The sequence below is a fragment of the Dreissena polymorpha genome, chromosome 3 (genome assembly GCF_020536995.1).
Source record: "Dreissena polymorpha isolate Duluth1 chromosome 3, UMN_Dpol_1.0, whole genome shotgun sequence".
NCBI classification, from domain to species: Eukaryota; Metazoa; Mollusca; class Bivalvia; order Myida; family Dreissenidae; genus Dreissena; species Dreissena polymorpha.
Genome location: NC_068357.1, coordinates 26,764,587 through 26,787,269, shown reverse-complemented (window position 1 = coordinate 26,787,269; position 22,683 = coordinate 26,764,587). Strand labels below are relative to the sequence as shown.

Genomic DNA, 22,683 nt, shown 5'->3' with positions numbered 1-22,683 from the left:
AAAAAACTTAAAATATGTGTTTACCATTAGGTGAAGATCTAAAAGACTTAACATTCATGTGCAGTGATTCACACTTTGCTGAGCTATGTGCCCTTGAAATTCTTTATGGGCATTGCTACTGTTCCATTGACATCTCAGTGTTGGGTGCTATGAGTCATGTTTGTTACAAAGCTGTATTTTTTTATTAAAATACCAGAATATGTTGTCATGGCATGTTATCAACATTTTGGATTTAACATTGTTTGTGTTATTTTTGATAATCTGTAAATAAGTAACTTATTCGTTGTTAACCCTTTCCCACTAAGAAGCAAAGTGAAAATGGCCATTCGCAAACAGCACAAAACCTGAACAGCCTGCGAGTTGTGATTAACTCGCAGTCTGTTCAGGTTTTATGCTGTTGGCTTCTCATCAGTAACTAAAGGTTGGAAATGAAGCCTTTAAAACTTGAATTTAGTAAGAAAGGGTCTTTAAATAAATTTAATTTGCTGAGAGACTACGCATGCATACAAATTGGTATCTAAGTGGTAAAGGGTTAAATTAAAGCAGGAGTATGAAGGAGTCACATGAGTCTGATTGATACACTTTTTTTAGCCCCCGCCATAGGGGGAGGGATATTGTTTTGGCGTTGTCTGTCCGTCCGTCTGGAGCCATATCTTGGAAGTACTTTGGCGGATTTCATTGAAACTTGGTATGAGTATATATATATGGATAAGAGGATGATGCACCCCAAATGACATTGTACACCGTCTGTTTATAACATAGTTATGGCCCTTTGTATTTTGAAAAAATGCTTTTTAATATAAGCTTAAAGCTTTATCTCCATTAACACATTTGAAAAAATGCTTTTTAATATAAGCTTAAAGCTTTATCTCCATTAACACATGAGCCAGAGCCATGAAACTTACCATAGTTGTTCTCAATCATCTACGGGTGCTTCACATTCAACACCCATAATCATACGGGCTAAGGTCAAGGTCACACATTGAGTTCAAAGGGCGTTGTCTATGCGTCCAGAAAACTTTTGTGTCCAGAAGCATATTGGAGGGGGATATCAATTCAACGAATTCGCTTGTTTATATTTATTGATAAACAGTTAAAAGTATGTTGTTATAAATAACAAAATACATGAGTAAACATGATCATTTTTGGTATTAAAATAATGTATCAATGTTTTATGAAGATTATAGTAAAATAAATAGCACAGATTAATTCGTACCACAGTTTTAAAAATGAATATTTTAGCTAATAGGCTAGTATTTAATGTATTAATAAAACATATTTATAAATAACTTTAATTCAGATTAATTCCAATAACATCCTGCATTATAAGTCAATCTCTATTTGTTTCAGCAAACAGAACATTAATACCATTATGAATTTTGAAAATAATATAAAGAAATAGTAGGTACCAATTGTACTGTTTTGTTTTCATGTATATTAGTTAAATCAACAAAACATTTTTTAACAAATAGAACATTTTTTAATGTTAACATTAGCATTTTTCATTTGTGTTTTAAACAATAAACAATTCTTGAAAAGCGCTATTTAGAAAAAGCAAACGTAATACATGAACTAATTTTTTTCAAACTTTAACTCTGAAGAATATTATATCTCACTGTTAATTTAATAATATACAAAATAAACAACAGCAAATCACCAATCAAACCTGAGATAAAACACTAGCATGTGCTAAATAGTCTATTGAATATGGGCCCCTTAATAAATTAATGATGAATTCCTTGTTAAACACCTAGATGTTTGCTGTTATTGATTGGTGACTTAATTTGGACATCTGTGTCCTTAATATAATATTCTCTTATAACTGATTCAGGTAAACTATGCATAGGCCAATCATTGGCTAAGAACATTGATTTTTGTCCTGTTTGAGACTGTTTTATAGAGTTTAGATGTGGTGTACTCACTGTTAATGTTTCTTATTGTTCCTGGAATTTACTGTACACTTTAATTTACAAAGGAATTATTATTTATTGCATTGTTAGGTATTTATTACAGTTTTACACAGTTAAAAGCTATGTTTTATTGTTAATAGTTAGTTTAAGTCTACGTTGAAAATGGCATAAGAAAACTGTGAACAATTATTTTATTGTTTATGTGGATAATATCTCAACATTCTGTGCTTATGTCCATGTTAATAAAAAATAATAATAATAATCAAGTTATTAAAATACCTGTATTTTAACCAATACTGTTCCATGGATCTGAAAATTGTGTTGAAAAATTGTGAGGTAAGATGTGATCCATGTGAATCACTCAATAAAGGACATATGCTACATGTACATATAAAGCAAATAAATGAAATTGGAATTATACTCAGAAAAACTGTGGATATGAAATACAGAAAATCCACAAACAAGTATTGTGATATACTGGTAATTTTGTTACTACTCAGTGTGATTTTTACTCAGACAGGAAATGTGAATTCTCAAATAACCAATCAAAACACTCGGCCGTTCCCGCCGCTATTCAATGCAGCGCAATATCGCCCTGTTCTAACAGAGCCATCCCAAGGAACATGTGGTGTACAAGATCGCTCCGCGTACTGCAAAAGCTCTATATTCCCGATCTCCATCAGCACCTGCACTCAAGATTTTTGCGTACAGCAATGCCCTGGACGATCAGAAACCCCAAGCTATTTTGATCTCCTCACCCAGAAGACTGGTTTCAGCGACTGCGTGTTTCTTGACACGATTAACAAGCGACCAGGGAGCCCTTTTCAATCAGCTTCCATGTCGTTCATCGGCAGCGGACCCACATGCTTTGTGACCCCAACTGTGACCCCTAACATGACCTCCACACAGGAGTTCACCATCTCTTTGTGGGTCTGGCCAAAGATGAATAATAATGGGTAAAAACAATTTTAAAAATACCCCACATATGCATTTTGTATTTAAATACATATTTTTATTTGAACACTATAGTTTTAAGCAAAATTCATTTCCAATTTGCAGGCTTTTCTGGTTTTTTGCTGATTGCAGACGCCATTTTCAGTTTGCTTCTGAGCAGGAAATGGTTTTAAGCTTTGAGGATAGGATTTTGTCAGCAAAGTATTTCTTAAGACACAACAATTTGCCTTCTCAGTTCTTGATATTTAGTCCTTTTTGAAACTTCAGAAGAAATTGAAAATTTCGTGTATGTCTTAAGCACATACGTGAAAAAGAACATAAGTAAAATATAGTGAATAATAATTAAAGCACAAAGGTTATAAATATGTTATCAATAAAATATTTTAATTATTTTTACATTGTTTGCAAATTGTACAGAAACTGTTTTATTAAATTGTTGTTTTTATTCTTATTCATCAATGTAAAAATTTTTTACTTCAGTCATATATAATTATTTCATTAGCAATTCATAACATAACGGTTTGCTTATCAAGGAGGATTTTTTAAATTCCAAACTGACTATATAACATCATTAGGTAATAGCCTGCAGTCTTGGTGCAATAATATAGGGCTTCAAACAGAGGTACTGGTTAATCAATACAGAGGCTGGATTCTAATGAATATTTCATTTGATGTGCTATCTAAGTCGGGTAGCATTCGTACGTTAATTAGACCTTGCCATCTTAATTCAGTTGAAGCACGCATTGCATTGTGGTCTCATAAATAATATGATGGTAAACATCTAATTAATAATATGATGGTAAACATGATTATATACTTAAATGATCCTAATCATAAATTGAGTTGCATATAATAATATATATAGTTACATTTTAATGCTCCCGGTAGAGTGGCATATAGCAGTTGAACTGTCCGTCAGTCAGTCTGTCGGTCCTTCCGAAAACTTTAACGTTGCCCATAACTTTTGCAATATTGAAGATAGCAACTTGATATTTGGCATGCATGTGTATCTCATGGAGCTGCACATTTATAGTGGTGAAAGGTCAAGGTCATCTTTCAAGGTCAAAAGTCAAAAAATACAATCCAAGAGAAGTAATAAGCTTTAAAAGGGAGATAATTTCTAAACCTGCCTGATGATATATTGAAATTTTATTTCAAAGCGGCGCAATAGGGGGCATTGTGTTTCTGACAAACACATCTCTTGTTAGTTTAGAAACAAGCTCATGGTTTGTCCTGAAATATTCTGTAGTAGGTTATTGACTAGAGAATCTTTAATATTTATTAATATTAACACTTATAATTTTTTATTAATCATGATGTTAATGTATAAGGTTGGAATTCAATTACTGGTGTTATGATTAGTAATTTCATTGTCTACATTAGAGATATACATATTATATTTATACCGAGTCCTGACTAGAAACTATAATATTATCCACATTTCATTATTAAACTGTACCATTATTAACGATTCGTATTAAAAGATGTTGACTAGAACTAAAATCGTACTTAAATTATTTTTGTTATATTCTATATCCTCCTTGATATTAAATTTTGTTATTGAAAACAGAAAGACGATGATTTGGTGAAAGGATTTGTAAAAGTACATGTTTAAAACAAAAACATTTTATTCAATGTGTCGATACATTCATATTCTTGTTTCTAAGTCTAATCTTTATTCAAAAGTCTCATGATGAGGTGGTGAAAATGGGCCCTGAAGAATTAAGGGTTTAAACTGTATGTGGTCCATAAACATTATTAAGCCTGATTATCTGCAAATTTCATTTTAAATGTCTTCAGAACCCTAATCCAGAAAGTTTCAAAGCAGACTGGAGACATTGTGTTTGAGCTGAACATTAGACAGTCGCGCGTAAACTTTGTTTATCGCAGCGACAATGGTCTCCTCACAGTTACTTTCCCTGACACAGTACCAGCAGAGAAATGGACGTACATCGCTATTCAGGTATGACACATTACCGGTACCAGCAGAGAAATGGATGTTCATTGCTATTCTAGTATGACACATTACCAGCAGAGAAATGGACGTACATTGCAATTCAGGTATGACACAGTACCAGCAGAGAAATGGACATACATCGCTATTCAGGTAAGACACAGTACCAGCAGAGAAATGGACGTACATCGCTATTCAGGTATGACACAGTACCAGCAGAGAAATGGACAAACATCACTATTCAGGTATGACACAGTACCAGCAGAGAAATCAACATACATTGCAATTCAGGTATGACACAGTACCAGCAGAGAAATGGACGTACATTGCAATTCAGGAATGACACAGTACCAGCAGACTAATTGACTTACATCGCTATTCAGGTATGATACAGTACCAGCAGAGAAATGGACGTACATCGCTATTCAGGTAAGATACAGTACCAGCAGAAAAATGGATGTACATTGCTATTCAGGTATGACACAGTACCAGCAGAGAAATTGACATACATCACTATTCAGGTATGACACAGTACCAGCAGAGAAATGGACATACATCACTATTCAGGTATGACACAGTACCAGCAGAGAAATGGACATACATTGCTATTCAGGTAAGACACAGTACCAGCAGAGAAATGGGGTTACATTGCTATTCAGATATAACAGACTTCCAGCAGAGAAATGGACATGATTATTTCGCTATTCAGGTATGACCCTGTACCAGCAGAGGAATGGTTGTACATCGCTATTCAGGTAAGGTACAGTACCAGCAGAGAAATGGGCGTACATCCCTATTTAGGTATGACACTGTACCAGCAGAGAAATGGAATAAATTGCTATTCAGGTATGACACAGTACCAGCAGAGAAATGGAAGTACATCACTATTCAGGTATAACGCAGTACCAGCAGAGAAATGGACATACATCACTATTCAGGTATGACGCAGTACCAGCAGAAAAATGGACATACGTCACTATTGAGGTATGACACAGTACCAGCAAAGGAATGGACATACATCGCTATTCAGGTAAGACACCGTACAAGCAGAGAAATGGACGCACATCGCTATTCAGGTAAGGTAAGATACAGTACCAGCAGAGAAATGGACGTACTTTGCTATTCAGGTATGGCACAGTACCAGCAGAGGAATGGACAAACATCACTTTTTAGGTATGACACAGAACCAGCAGAGAAATGGACATACATCGCTATTTAGGTATGACACAGTACCAGTAGAGAAATGGACATACATCGCTATTTAGGTATGACACAGTACCAGCAGAGAAATGGACATACATCACTATTCAGGTATGACACAGTTCCAGCAGAGAAATGGACATACATCGCTATTTAGGTATGACACAGTACCAGCAGAGAAATTGACATACATTGCTATTCAGGTATGACACAGTACCAGCAGAGAAAAGGACATACATCACTATTTAGGTATGACACAGTACCAGCAGAGAAATGGACATACATTGCTATTTAGGTATGACACAGTACCAGCAGAGATATGGACATACATCACTATTCAGGTATGACACAGTACCAGCAGAGGAATGGATGTACATCGCTATTCAGGTATGACACAGTACCAGCAGATGAATGGACATACATTGCTATTCAGGTATGACACAGTACCAGCAGAGGAATGGACATACATCGCTATTCAGAAATGACACCGTACCAGCAGAAGAAGGGACATACATCGCTATTCATGTTTGACCCAGTACCAGCAGAGGAATGGATGTACATTGCTATTCAGGTATGACACAGTACCAGCAGAGAAATGGACATACATGGCTATTCAGGTATGACACCGTACCAGCAGAGGAATGGACATACATCGCTATTCAGGTATGACCCAGTACCAGCAGAAGAATGGACATACATCGCTATTCAGGTATGACCCAGTACCAGCAGAGGAATGGACACACATCGCTATTCAGATATGACACAGTACCAGCAGAGGAAGGGACATACATCGCTATTCAGATATGACACAGTACCAGCAGATAAATGGACATACATCACTATTCAGGTATGACACAGTACCAGCAGAGGAATGGATGTACATCGCTATTCAGGTATGACACAGTACCAGCAGAGGAATGGACACACATCACTATTCAGATATGACACAGTACCAGCAGAGGAAGGGACATACATCGCTATTCAAGTAAGACACAGTACCAGCAGAGAAATGGACGTACATCACTATTCAGGTATTACACCTCTCAAATAAAGTTTTCCAGACTTTTTTCAGAAATGCTGTCTGATATTGACCTGATTAATGTTTTTTGTGTCTACCTACATGACTTACAGATCAAGTTTGGGTTTGGTTCCAATCTATTGACTTTTGACAAAGTAGCAGGCTTTGGACTGAATAATTTTCTTTAAAATAGCTGCTATACATTAGGGGGCATTGTGTTTCACAAACACAGCTATTGTTCCCTATAAATATCAATTCTGAATTAATTTTAATTTGTCTACTTTTGAATATCTTTTATTTTCAGTTTGCTTCAATTTGTGTAATCATTCTGTAAAACAAAACTTTATGGGGAATTATCCAAAATGTGAATGTTAGAAAATCTTTTCAAGTCAAAATTCTTACCAATACAACTCACTGTTTTCCCAGGTGTATGGTACAAAGATGAGTTTCTTCATGAACGGAGTCGGCCCAGGTTTTTCCCCTGCCTACACGGTGACTCTTGCAAGCGCAGTGCAGAATTCCACGGACTCCTGGGTCCGAGTTGGCCTCACACTCAGTGGTATTGCAGATATATCAGCCTTGCTCTTGGGGCTTAATACATTCGCATAAATTATCTTCCCTGATTAGCCTGTTCAGTCTGCACAGGCTGGTCAAGGACAACACTTCGTTTTCTTTTTTTTTTCATTTAAAGGAAGTCTCTTTTTTTGCAAAAATCAAAGTTTGCCGAAAACTAGTTAGTCCTATATAAGCCTGTGTGGGCTGCACAGGCTAATCTGGTTGGACACTATGAACATGCATTAAGCCCCCTAATTCAGAGTTAGGTTCAGTTATTTGTTTTCATTATAAACATATAAGAATATCCCTACTGATGTCTTTTTTTACTTTCCTGTTTTTTTTGAACAATTTCCACATACAATCACACTAAACTGTAATAAAAAGTATAAGTTTGTTTGAATATTTTGATATATTTTTTATTTTCTGCCTGTTTAATAGAGAGCATAAGAAAGTTATGTCTTTACCAATATGTTTACATTTTGTTTCATTTTTCTTACACTGGACTATCTTTTTATGAAAAAATAGCGCGGAGAATCGCATTCATTGCAAAAACCTCATTTGGGTCTTTGCGAATTTTTCTTGTAAAATATAACAAAATATGTGTGTAAAAAAGCCTCGATAGTGCCATACAAATATAACATATTTTTATCTGTTTATTTTTTGTGTATAATATAATTATAAGCAAATGTTGTATATTAATGCTAGGTACCTACCAGTTTCTGTGTATATTAATGCTAGGTACCTACCAGTTTCTGTGTATATTAATGCTAGGTACCTACCAGTTTCTGTGTATATTAATGCTAGGTACCTACCAGTTTCTGGGACGCATTCAAGATTTCCGTTTCTACCAAGTAACGCTCTCCAACCGTGAGATAGTGGAGGACTTTTCAGGAATATTTCCATCACTCCGAGTCCAGTCGAATTGTAGATGCCCATCTGCCTACCCTCGCGCTAAACCACAACAGGTTACACACCACTCATTTTACATTAAATCACATTAATACCGGACTTGTTCTTTTGTAAATTTTCCCATACTAGGTTGAAATTGTGGTAGACATTGTTTTTGTTGTAACTAATCTAGTTGGAATATGCTAATAATGCTGGGAAGTAAGATAAAGTTTTTATAAACAGGTGGGACTTCACTCAACCATGCACACCAGCATATGATTATTACTATTATTCAACATATGTTCTTTAATGAATAACGAATTTCGATCCTTTTATTTCTTGGTTTCTCGCAGGCTAGAAACAGGCCTATAATAGCCTGTGATGGTTATTTGCATGGTAAATTCAATTTAGTAAATTTAAGAATAAATACCTTTTCTGTGATATGTTTTGTTTCTCTTTTCATGTAACCCACAGTTGACTGGTTTACAATGCATACAGTTTGCTTTTAGTTGAGAGGCCTTTGTAAGAAACTTGACAGTTGATAAAGAAAATTCAATAATGTAAATAATTGATAAAGACAATTCAATAATGTAAATAAAATATAAAAATGATGATTCTTAAGTTAAAATTTGACACCAAAAAAGCTCAAATTTATCCGCATCCCATCTCAGAAAAATGTCATTTACAAAATCATTTAAAAAATTAAATGAAGACATAATATCAGACTAAAGGGACATAATATTATATGAGCCTCGTTCTGGGAAAACAGGGCTTAATGCATTTGCATAAAGTGTCGTCCTAGATTAGCATATACAATACACAAAGGGCTAATTGAGGACGAAAGTTTCTGCTTTTATGGAATTTTTGTTTCGTCCCTGATTAGCCAGTGCAGGCTGCTTTGCAACACTGTACGCACATGCATTAAGCCCAGTTTTCCTACAACAAGGTTCATTTGATAACGATTACAAACTGCTCCAGGTCCACTACTGCATAAAGAATGGGGAACCAGACAACACCAATGACCATGTTCTGAGACTCAACCCCGAGGCCCACCCCCTTGAGTATGTGAACGATGGCGATGCCAACAGCATGTGGATTTCAGACTTCATGAATCAGGTCAACCTTGTAACAGACCTCGGCGATGAATTTGAGGTAATCACATGCGTGTATTGTTTTGTTGATGAATTTCAGGTGATCAGATATGGGTAGTATTTTGTTAGACCTTAGTTATGAATTCCTGGTAAAGCACTTGGGAGTTTTGTTTTGTTAGACCTTGGAGATAAATTCGAGGTAATCAGACTTGTGTAGTATTGTGTTGGTTTGATAATTTTTAGCTCGGCTGTTTTCGGAAAAAAACCGAGGTATTGTCATGTCGTGTCTTTCTGCTGTCAGGCGTCCGCTGTGCTAAAACCACAACATTGGCTCTAAAATCAAAGTTCTTCCACCTACCTACAACTTCGAAACTTCATGTGTAGATGCACCTTGATGAGTTCTACACCCCACATCCATTATTTGGTCACTAGGTCAAAGGTCAAGGTCACTGTGACCTCTAAAAAAAGTAATTTGACAAGCTTTCATTTATTCAGAACTGCACCCGCAGCCGAGCGTTGGCACCCGTTATGTGGTTATCTTGTTTTCACCTTTATCACTCAGATAGGCAGTTTGATGTTTTAGTAGTCCCTTAGAAAATCGTTTTCAAATTAAGACTTTTTAATAGATTCAAGTTTTCAAAGCTTCATTTCCAAAATACAGGATACATGACATGGTACATGCAAAAAACATGTTGCTCACTTCAAGGTCAAAGTCACAGTTGAAAGTGCATGTCCGGCCTATTTTTTTGTGAATGATGGCAATTTTTAATTACAATGTGACATGTCCAACAACTATGTCACTTGCTTGAAGGTCAAGGTCACAAGAAACACACTTGAAATGTGTGCATATTCCTCATATGTATATGGTGGAAATACATGTTTGGCTCATCACTTTGTTATGCATAATGGGGTTTTGTCTTCTTTATTTAAATCAATTACCAGTAGCGCAAATGATCATAATATCAAGACAATGTGCAACAACCATTTTACTTGAATAAAGGTCAAAGTCACATTAAAACTTGGAGTTTTTGCATATTCCTTATATTTCCAATAGCTTTTTGGAAATAAATTGGTGCAAGTATTCATTTAGTTTAAACAATGTGTTGCGTGCCTGTCACTTTACAGTAAAGGTCACAGTTTACACTTGAAGTTGTGCATAATCCTTACATTGTCTTAGTGATAGTAAATGCTCATGATTCTCATGTGACTATTAATTAAAATATTTATGCCCCCCTTCAAAGAAGAGGGGGTATATTGTTTTGCACATGTCAGTCCGTCCGTATGTCCGTCAGTCCACCAGATGGTTTCCGGATGATAACTCAAGAACGCTTAGGCCTAGGATCATGAAACTTCATAGGTACATTGATCATGACTTGCAGATGACCCCTATTGATTTTGAGGTTACTAGGTCAAAGGTCAAGGTCACGGTGACCCGAAATAGTAAAATGGTTTCCGGATGATAACTCAAGAACGCTTATGCCTAGGATCATGAAACTTCATAGGTACGTGTACATTGATCATGACTTGCAGATGACCCCTATTGATTTTCAGGTCACTAGGTCAAAGGTCAAGGTCATGGTGACCCGAAATAGTAAAATGGTTTCTGGATGATAACCCAAGAACGCTTATGCCTAGGATCATGAAACTTCATAGGTACATTGATCATGACTCGCAGATGACCCCTATTGATTTTCAGGTCACTATGTCAAAGGTCAAGGTCACATTGCCAAAAAACGTATTCACACAATGGCTGCCACTACAACTGACAGCCCATATGGGGGGCATGCATGTTTTACAAACAGCCCTTGTTTATATATATTTGCCAATTTTTTTTATCATTTCAAGATGCCGTGATGTATACACCAACTTAAAGGTTAATGTTTCATAAAGGAAATATTCTTTATTTGTAGCAACAATTACAAAAGACTAGTAGCTGCATTCTGTATTAACAGTTTTAAGTTAGACTAACAACACTAGTTTCTTTTTGTGGGGCACACGTGTTCTTCTGACACATTGTTTGAGGTTGCATTCTGAATAATTTAAATGTCCACCTATTAATTGTGAGGTCTATGGTTTAATGCTCAGTCTGAGAGTATTTCAATAATCAAATTCAATTGATCCGTTGCAAGTTCACCTACTATGTACAACATTTACACATCTTGGCAACTCATGAAAAAGTCATGGGCATGGACGTCCACATTTCAGGTATTTTACGTGATGCTGCTGTTCTACAGCCCACTACCACTTGCTGTGGAGATTCAACGCAAGCCTGACAACAAGACAGTCCAGTGGTTACCATGGCAACAGTTCGCTAGCAACTGCCAGCTGTATTTCAATGCTGTCGACAATGGGCCCCTGCCTACACCAACCAGTATCAACTGTGTGAAGATCAACCAGAAGTAAGAAATACAGTTCTTTTTCCATTAGTAGCATTTGATCTCTTCAAAGGTGGTTATGATTTTTTTTAACCCTTTGCATGCTGGGAAATTTGTCGTCTGCTAAAATGTCGTCTGCTGAATTTCTAAAATTAGCATTTTCTTCGATTTTTTTTTCAAATAATACTATCAAAATAGCAAACAGTTTGGATCCAGATGAGACGCCATGTGGCGTCTCATCTGGATCCAAACTGTTTGCAAAGGCCTTCAAAATTTGGTTCCCGCACTGAAAGAGTTAAACTTGATTAAACAAATTATGTTTGGATTTTCTTAAAGGTTTTTAATGTTATACAGTTTTCTCTTTTATGGTGAATATGTGAACTGCTTTCTGTTCGTTACATATTGTGTTCAGTCATCTTGTGTTCAGTCATCTTGCACATTATCAGGTGTTCAGGTTTCTTTTATATAATCATGTGTTCAGTCAACCCTAATAAAATCATGTGTTAAGTCAGTTCTCAAATAAACATCTTAATAATCATCTCATTTAAATATCATTTAAACATGTATATAGCCGTATATCATGTAAACATATATATATAGGTGTTTTTTTAAATAATGCATTGAAAGATATGTCTTTCTATGTAATTCTAGCATACTTAAAACATTACTGAGTGAAGCAATTCATTTCAGTATCCCAGACTACTCCAAGGGGAACATCACATTCAATATCTTGAGTCCCGAGCCTGTTCCACGCCCGGGCTACAACGACTATTTCAACACCCCCGAACTCTTTGGCTTTGTCAAGGCTCGACACGTGCGTGTTCGTCTACAGGACCATTTCTTTGTGACAAATGAGCGCCATCGATACTACGGATTGTATGAGTATAGTGTTGTGGCAAGGTACGAATAGCAACAGTTTGTTAATGCCCCTCAAAGAAGGCTTCATAAAGCAGTTGAAGTGTTTGTCTGTGTGTATGTCAAAATAAGCCTCCTTAAATACTTGCCTCAGACATAAATTTGACAAAGGTCACATTTGGTGCATTTGAACGGATAGAAAAATGTCGGATCAGTGTGGGGACTTCATATAACAAATGCGCGGTTGCACTTTACTGAAAAAATACTTATTTGTTTAAAAAGATCATGATACCTATAAAAAAAACTCGCACGAATGAGGGGGCTCTCCACTTTATCCCATTAAAAATGGTAAAATATTTAATAAAAGATCCTTCAAAATGTTAACTGGGTCGCGCTTTATTCTCCCAACACAGATATTAAAAAGTCACATGGTATAGGCACCGTGATCAAGGCTTGGAGATCAGCGCTGCACCTTCACTTGTGGGACTCCACAGTGCCAGCACCATTCTAATGCCTTTAACTCCAAGTTCAACTTGAAGTTGTATGTTTGTTCTGGTACCTCTGTCCTCTGTGCAGCCTGGTCCCTCAGTCTTCAGGACTTCAGAGATTCCTTGCCCTTAGCTTGATCATGTTCAAAGGACCTCTACTCTGAGCACAGTTTTTTGTCCTTCTTTAGCAAGGGCCTTATATAGGCCCCTTCCCCCAAGAGAAAGGACCCTTTCTCCAAAATGATGCAATTTTCCCCTAATTTCAAGCTTACTTTGAGAAATTTCTTCCCCTTTTTATGTCCCCCACTATAGTAGTGGAGGACATATTGTTTTTGCCCTGTCTGTTCGTTGGTTGGTCTGTCTGTCTGTCTGTCTGTTTGCGCCAACTTTAACATTTGCAATAACTTTTGCAATATTGAAGATAGCAACTTGATATTTGGCATGCATATGTATCTCATGGAGCTGCACATTTTGAGTGGTGAAAGCTCAAGGTCAAGGTCATCATTCAAGGTCAAAGGTCAAATATATGGGTCAAAATCGCTAATTTAATGTACGCTTTTGCAGTATTTCAATATTCAAGATAGCAACTTGATATTCGGCATGCATGTGTATCTCATGGAGCTGCACATTTTGAGTGGTGAAAGGTCAAGGTCAAGGTCATCCTTCAAGGTCAGAGGTCAAATATATGTTACCAAAATCGCTCATTTTATGAGTACTTTTGCAATATTGATGATAGCAACTTGATATTTGGCATACATGTGTATCTCATGGAGCTGCACATTTTGAGTGTTGAAAGGTCAAGGTCATTCTTCAAGGTCAGAGGTCAAATATATGTGGCCCAAATCGCTTATTTTATGAATACTTTTGCAGTATTGAAGATAGCAAGTTGATATTTGGCATGCATGTGTATCTCATGGAGCTGCACATTTTGAGTGGTGAAAGGTCAAGGTCATCTTTCAAGGTCAAATATATGGGTCAAAATTGCTCATGTAATGTCACTTCTGCAATATTGAAGCTAGCAATTTTATATTTGAAATGCATGTGTATCTCATGGAGCTACACATTTTGAGTGGTGAAGGGTCAAGGTCAAGGTCATCCTACAAGGTCAAACGTCATATAGGGGGACATTGTGTTTCACAAACGCATCTTGTTCAGTTTTTCATTAATTTTTTCTCCAAAATGGAAGGTCAGGCCCTTTCCTTAAATCAAGAAAAAAGCTCTGCCTCACCCTTAGCTCATAGTCAAGGACCTCTGTTGTGAGAAGAGGGAGCCCCTAGCCCCTTCATCTAGAGGCCTTTCCCTAGCCCCTTCAACTAGAGGACTTCCCCTAGCCCCTTCAACTTGAAGCCTATCCCTAGCCCCCCCTGGTTTTGGGATGGTTGTACACTTACTTATTTTGTTTTTACTATATTTTTAAATTTGAAAGAGCAGGAACAAGTACATCTGTAAAATTATTTAAAAAAAAAGATCAAATCTGTTTAATTAACAAGTGTGTGAACAATTTATACAATTTCAATTGTATGTCTTGAGTGATGAATTAAATACATTTACTTATTATTTACGTATAATGTCCTTGCAATTGTCTTTTGTTAAATACTGCACTGCTGTAGCATTTCAAATGAATACTGTATCCCATTTGTTCATTGGTTTGGGTAACACACACTATGAAGCCATTCTCTGGTTACCATGCAGGTGTGAGTGCTATGGTCATGCTGCCACATGCAATTCCTCCACCCTACCTTACCAGTGCAACTGTCTGCCAGAGTCATACACACATGGACGCCAGGTAAGATACATTTGAGCCGAGAGTCCATTATAGCAATTAGCAGAATTCTGGCAAAACTGGACTTAAAAAAAAGAAACTGGGCTAATTGCATGTGCCTAAAGTGTTGTCCCAGGTTAGCCTACACAGGCTAATCAGGAACAACACTTACCACCTTACACTTTATTTTTGTTTAGAAGAGACTTCCTGTAAACAAAAAATATTATGCAAACAGAATGCATTTAGTCCATTTAATTTTTTTTTAAGTCCAGTTTTCCCTGAATCCTGCTCATTGCTATAATGGACTCTCAGTTGTAATGACTGGAAGCAAAGCTTCACATTATTAAAACTTTGATTCAAAAGATTTCTATATTATTTTGTTATCTCTCCAAACAGATTCAAAACACAAATTTAAAACAGGCTTAAATTATATCACTTACTACATAGAATCATTTGTTGTTTTTATTACCTTTTATTCTATAACAGTTTTACTTAAATCAATTATAAAGTTCTTACTATGATTGTGTATTAGCTAAGCAATGCTGCATAATTCATACAAAACATATGTATTATCAAAAGCAGTATGAGCATTCTGATGTAAATATTCGTGAGATTATTCACTATTGAACTAAATTATAAAACCAAACAAAAATATAATATAATGAAATTAAGAAATTAAAAACGTTACTTAGTTATATATTGGACAAGGTATAAAATATCACTTCTAGATAGGGGTGTAACCCTTTGATGACTATGTGCTAACCCAAAGGTTGTTTGCCCAAACCATACACACAAATTGTGAGCGGACTGGGAAAACAATTTAAGACATAACAAAAATTACCCTTGCAAACACAAGCCAAAGCCAAAGGACACAAGTTTATATTTATGTATTTACCAATTAAATAGCTATCCCTTGAATAGACTTCGAATGTACAGGAAACCATAGGGAGTCCACGATATGTTTATTATATTAGCCACTTATGCTCTGTAAGAAAGTTTTAAATTATTTAGAGATAACATAATTATAAGATATGGTCTTCAGCATGGATGTGCATTACCTACATACATAATGCAACCAGAGATCAATTAGTCATGACACGTTATAGTAACATAGTCACAAATATATCCAAGCAATCAAGAATCCTTTTTTGAATCACCTTCTAAATCATAAGATTTTGCCTTTAGCATTATGTACATTATCTGTCCTCTTTTCTCTCCTGCCTCAGAAAATTGTTTGCAAATCTGTTCATAACATTTTCTGTTGTTAATTTTATTAAAACAACAACAACAAAAAACTTTCAGTTATAAAATAATTGAGGTCATGTCAATTATTATGCCGGCTCATCCTTACTGCAGTGCAACGAGTGCATGCCACTGTACAACAACAAGCCGTTCAGGCGCGGTACCCAGTCTGAGGCTTTTGACTGCCAGCCCTGTGAATGCTACAACCATGCGGACACTTGCGTCTACAACCGGACAATTGACCCGTTTCCAGACGCACACCTGATGGGTGGGGGTGGGGTGTGTGTTGGTTGCCGTGACAACACGGAGGGACGCCACTGTGAGAGGTGCACCCTCGGATGGTACCGACCCAATGGGAAGAGCATGTACGACGCTGATGTCTGCAGCCCATGTGACTGCTTTCCGCTTGGCGTTGATAATCTGCAGATGGACTGTGCAAAGGTGGGATTCATGTTTGCATGAACAATATTTATATGAAAATAAAAAGTTTTTTATTTTATAGAGGTTTTTAAATGATATATGTTTCATTGAAAGGTGAGTTTACCTTGGGATTCGTTAACATTATCATTCTTTTAATTGCTGACTTATATTAATATGTGGTGTTTTCATTTCCATTTGTCCAGAAACGATTGCAATATTATGTGTGAAAATTAGTAATAACTGCGATAAGATATACCGTAATTATTAAGCTTTTGAACACTTTAAATTTTTAGACAACCTTAATTTTTTGCCAAAATAATTATCTTTTGTGACTAAAATTTCGGCCATACAGGTTTTTGTCCATATTAAAAAATAATGACTCTTAATTTTCTGAAAGTTCATTTTACAGGGCTATTTTACTAGATTTCTGCCCCGTTTTGCTTATCTGATGGCACTTCAATCAAGTGTTTTAAGGACCGAATTAAGTTCATAAAACCTTGCAGATGAATGCCTTAAGTAAATGGACCATTAAATTTGCATTATTGTGTAAATAACCATGAATACCATGAATGGAAAATAGTTTTAACCCTCCGTTTAAAGTGAAATATTTATAAAAAATAATTTATACTACACAGCATGGTACATGTACTTATCAAGCGTTTGCTATTATTTGTTGATAAAATTGATGCTAAATATATATATGCATACGGATATCCAATTGTCAATGTAGTATCTCCAGACTGTCTAAATTTTCTTATGCCTGTATTTTTTAAAATAAATTTTCTGACACCTTTATTATTATATTTTATATGTATCTAAATTTTCGGACACGAACACATTTATTTCTAAGTGTCTGAAATCTTAGACTAGTTACCCTACTTAATTTATTGACAGTGGTTATCATGCAATTTAACATGTATGGTTTACTTGTGTATGCTGTGCATTTTTTTGCTAAGGGGCCTTTACTATCTGGATGTAAAATGCAACCATTGTACAACGGTAAGCTCTGTTTTCACACTGTAACCTCTGTACTCACAGGAGAGTGGTCAATGTCAGTGTATTCATACTGTTACCTCTGTATTCACAGGAAGTTGGTCAATGTCAGTGTATTACCTCTGTATTGACAGGAAAGCGGTCAATGTCAGTGTATTCTTACTGTAACCTCTGTATTCACAGGAAGTTGGTCAATGTCAGTGTATTCATTCTGTAACCTCAGTATTCACAGGAAGTTGGTCAATGTCAGTGTATTCATTCTGTTACCTCAGTATTCACAGGAAATTGGTTAATGTCAGTGTATTCATACTGTAACTCTGTATTCACAGGAAGATGGTCAATGTCAGTGTATTCATACTGTAACCTCTGTATTCACAGGAAGGTGGTCAATGTCAGTGTATTCATTCTGTAACCTCAGTATTCACAGGAATCTGGTTAATGTCAGTGTATTCATACTTTAATCTCTGTATTCACAGGAGGGTCAGGTCAATGTCAGTGTATTCATACTGTAACCTCTGTATTCACAGGGAGTTGGTCAATGTCAGTGTATTCATACTTTATTCTCTGTATTCACAGGATGTTGGTCAATGTCAGTGTATTCATACTTTAATCTCTGTATTCACAGGAAGTTGGTCAAGGTCAGTGTATTCATTCTGTAACCTCTGTATTCACAGGAAGTTGGTCAATGTCAGTGTATTCATACTGTAACCTCTGTATTCACAGGAAGTTGGTCAATGTCAGTCTATTCATACTGTAATCTCTGTATTCACAGGAGGGTGGTCAATACCAGTGTATTCATACTGTAACCTCTGTATTCACAGGAAGTTGGTCAATGCCAGTGTATTCATACTGTAACCTCTGTATTCACAGGAGGGTGGTCAATGCCAATGTAAGCAGCATGTGGAGGGCCGGCGATGCAGCACATGTAAGTCAGGCTTCTACAACCTGACTGCTGATAACCCCCTCGGCTGTCAGGATTGTGGTTGCAGTCTGGCAGGGTCCAGGCTTGGTGACGTCACCTGTGCGTCGGCAGACGGGCAATGCAATTGCAAGACCAATGTTAGAGGTGATATACTTTTTATCAAAACATCTGTGCCTCATTCTAGGGAGACCTTGCTTAGTGCATGTGTATAAAGTGTAGTCACAGATTTGTCTGTGCAGTCCGAACAGCCTTATCATGGAAGACACTCTCTGATTAGCTTGTGTTGACAACACAGACTAATCAGGGACCTAAGGCTCATGCTTAAACCTCTTTTTTTGATAGCCCAGCATTTATGCTTTTTCACACAGAACATGTTGTGACGATTTTGGAGAATTGGACAATGACACCTCAGCTATAGAGCTAAATGTCTAAAGGATTTGTCGTATAATGGATACATTGTACTTACTTTATATCATGCCATATAACGGTTACTTACTTTAGATCATGACATCATAATTAAGAAATAGTAAACCCCACTGAGGTCCCTATGGCATTATAGTGACCAGCCAGGCAGCCACAAACCGTATGAGGTCCATATACAGTTTTTGGCTGCCTGGTTGGTCAATATAATGCCATTGGGACCAAAGTGGAGTTAACTATTTCTTATATTACACCAAAGAGTGTCCTCTGTACCATTGTTCAGTGCTATACCGGCTTTCCGTAGTTTTATTTTTCATGAAACTGAATGCGCAAACGATGACGTATATCGTGTGACGTAGTTTCTCTGACGAAACATTCAAGTTGGAGCTAAATTCTCTGTATGTTAAAGACATGTCGGACGTGGTGTTTTTTAACAGTTATTTATTTATTTAAGGCATCGAACGAATGCAAAAACGTATTTCGGATTGTGTGTTCATCATACATAATGTAAACTTCGATGGGAATACAATAAAATAGTGTGACTTAAAATAAGTTTCGATCCAGGGATGAAAGAATAGAAAATGGAAGTGAATATTGTTTCGAATTTATTGTTATAAACATTGGATTAACGTTGGCATTGAGGTTAGCGTGTCGTTTATTATAAATTAGGTTTTTTTTACTCTTGGTAAAGCTGAAAAAGTGTCAATGCTGTAAAATAAAACGCTTCCACACAGTGCAAATTAAGTGGTGTGTAACCCCAAACGGTCCATATACAAAAAAAAATACATATACAAAAAATAGTGACCTGTCCATATACTCTTAAGTTTCTTTATCGCATTTTACAGGTTGAAACCGGTCATATAGATATAGAAGGACCAATATCTCTGAGGTGTAATTTGTTATTATACTTTGATTGTAGTTGTAGCCATTTATAATCTGCCCATTCGTGGTTTATCTTTTATGCAAATGAATAAATATTGACCAAGGCCCATATTCAGCAAATAACTTTTGAAAAAAAAACACTTAATTAATGTTCGAAATAAAATTATTTGATTAATGACAATTCTATTATTTGAGCCAGGTCACAGGGAAAGTGCAGTCCAATCAGTATCCAATTAAACTATTTGTTATTGTCAGAAAACCGCTTTTAAGCAAACAGCTTTCAAGCGACCGCAGGCTGATCTGGATCCAAACTGGCCACAATCACCTTAATGTCTCTTTTACTGTGACACAGTTCATTTAACTTTACAATTATATGAAGTACTAAAATAGAAAGGAGATAGAGTACAAACCAGTAAAGAGTTTGTAATCAATGTTGAATTTCAGGACAGCTTGGTGATCAGCAAAACCCCTATGATATGTTGATATCGGGTATCATAGTTATTCGATAAGTCGCAAAATGCTCAAATACAATTTATGAATCAAAATGTGACTTAAATTGATAACTAAAAATACCAGTATGCCAGTTTTGCCATGTCAAGCTGTCAAGATCAAGAAAGTCCTTTATTCACATCGAATATATCCTTTGAATTCCATCCATTGTTGTCATAAGCGGAGATTTAGTGAATAAATAACTCAAATATCCTATATGACAGTTTCTAAATAGCCAAACAAGCCGATTATTGCTGTAAGAAAGTTTTGACACGAGTTTCATTATTCTCTCATGGGCGCGGCCATTGTTGTATGTTGAGGCACAAACAACAACTCTGGTAGGAGAATGTTATCAATGATAATAAGTGAGGTATGCCGATTAGAAAAATCGAGCTATCTCAATCGGACTGGCTCGGTCTTTTACATAGGTCGCCAATGTGAAGAATTTTTTCATGGTATGAAGCAGCATCGTCAAAAACAGTGTTTTGTAAATATGACTACAAGTTCTCAAATGCGTACCCATGAATAAAAGGGAAACATTTTTTACATCAAATTGCAAATTATATTTTTTTTATATGCATTATAATTTTCATTCTGTTCTCCGCGGAGCCGAATTACAATATCTTCCCCTAATTCCTGAATAGTTGAATAACCCTTTTCCATTCTGAATCAAATAGAAAATGGCCTTATGTAATAAGCATACAACCAGAATTCCCTTTTTTTGCTGTTTGCTGCGCATCATTATCTTAGGTTTGAAAAATAAGCCTTTTAGACTTGAATAATTTAAGAAAAGTCTTAAATTTATTCTGAATTTCTAAGGGACTTCAAACAGTTCAAAACGCTCTTCTAAACATTGAAGGTTAAAGATATACAATTTGTTGTTATGATTTCAGGTTTGAAATGTGATACCTGCCAGTACGGTTTCTACTTCCTGAATGCCTCCAACCCAGATGGTTGTCAACCGTGCAACTGCAACCCATTTGGTTCAACCAACCAGTACTGTGAGCCAACAACTGGTCAGTGTTCCTGCAAAATGCGCGTGACCTCGCGTCAGTGCAACGAATGTGAGGATGGGTATTATGCCTTCGAGAGTGGATGCTTGCCGTGTAACTGTAGTACCACCGGAACCAAGGCCGGGGGAATCTGTGACAAGGTTAATCATACATATTTTTTTTTAAATCAAATGTTTACTTCCGGAAGGGTCTATAAATCATAGCAAACTATTTATAAAAACATATGGAAACTAGAAATGGCGCGGCAGAGTCGGATGCGTATCCCCACGCCGCATGTTTGACCCAGGTGCGCCCCAGGGTTGGTAATGGGACCATGCATAGTTGAGATTGACCGTATTGTCATAAGTTCAGTATCAATTAGAAGTGAATCGGTGTAGAAATGAAGAAGTTAAGTAAAAGGCAATTTTGGGTGAGTGTGGCCTATGTGGGCGGGGCGCCCCAGGGTTGGTTATGGGGCTATGCATAGTTGAGATTGACCGTATTGTCATAAGAATAGTTTAGTATCAATTAGAAGTGAATCAGTGTAGAAATGAAGAAATTGTAGTAAAAGGCAATTTTGTGTGGGTGTGGCCTATTTTGGCGGGGCGCCCCAGGGCTGGTAATTGGGCCATGCATAGTTGAGATTGACCGTATTGTCATAAGAGAAGTTCAGTATCAATTAGAAGTGAATCGGTGTAAAAATGAAGAAGTTGTAGTAAAAAGCAATTTTGGGTGGGTGTGGCCTATGTGAGTGGGGCGCCTCAGGGTTGGTAATGGGGCCATAGTTGAGATTGACCGTATTGTCATGCATAGTTGAGATTGACCGTATTGTCATAAGAGAATTTCAGTATCAATTTGAAGAGAATCGGTGTAGAAATGAAGAAATTATAGTAAAAGGCAATTTTGGGTGGGTGTGGTCTATGTGGGCGGGCGCCCCAGGGTTGGTAATGGGGCCATGCATAGTTGAGATTGACTGTATTGTCATAAGAGAGGTTCAGTATCAATTTGAAGTAAATCGGTGCAGAAATGAAGAAGTTAATGTAAAATAACATAAAAATGAATGAAAATCTCTCACCCGGCCCCGCCCCAACCCCCATAACTTTTGACCCAAGGGTCAGATCAAAATTCCAAATAGTGCAGGGTCGCACATATGCTCATAGCTTCCATGTATTAAAGTTTCAAGGTTCTAGTGCTTATATTGTAGAAGGAGATAGTGGCCAGGACGGACAGACAGACAGACGAACAGACAGACGGACGGCGGAGATAACCACAA

At 36.6% G+C, this 22,683-nt stretch overlaps 1 protein-coding gene across 1 annotated transcript in view; it reads left to right on the top strand.

Moving 5' to 3' along the window:
• The first annotated feature begins 2,653 nt into the window (after positions 1–2,653).
• The window catches only part of LOC127872110 (usherin-like), a 122,254-nt gene continuing 102,224 nt past the window's right edge, over positions 2,654–22,683 (top strand). Inside the window, 11 exon segments of the mRNA XM_052415438.1 lie at positions 2,654–2,866; positions 4,665–4,827; positions 7,463–7,595; positions 8,396–8,556; positions 9,458–9,631; positions 11,776–11,969; positions 12,636–12,845; positions 14,981–15,074; positions 16,407–16,733; positions 18,576–18,771; positions 21,312–21,571. Coding sequence (XP_052271398.1) covers positions 2,748–2,866; positions 4,665–4,827; positions 7,463–7,595; positions 8,396–8,556; positions 9,458–9,631; positions 11,776–11,969; positions 12,636–12,845; positions 14,981–15,074; positions 16,407–16,733; positions 18,576–18,771; positions 21,312–21,571 — 2,031 coding nt within the window. The 5' untranslated portion in view covers positions 2,654–2,747.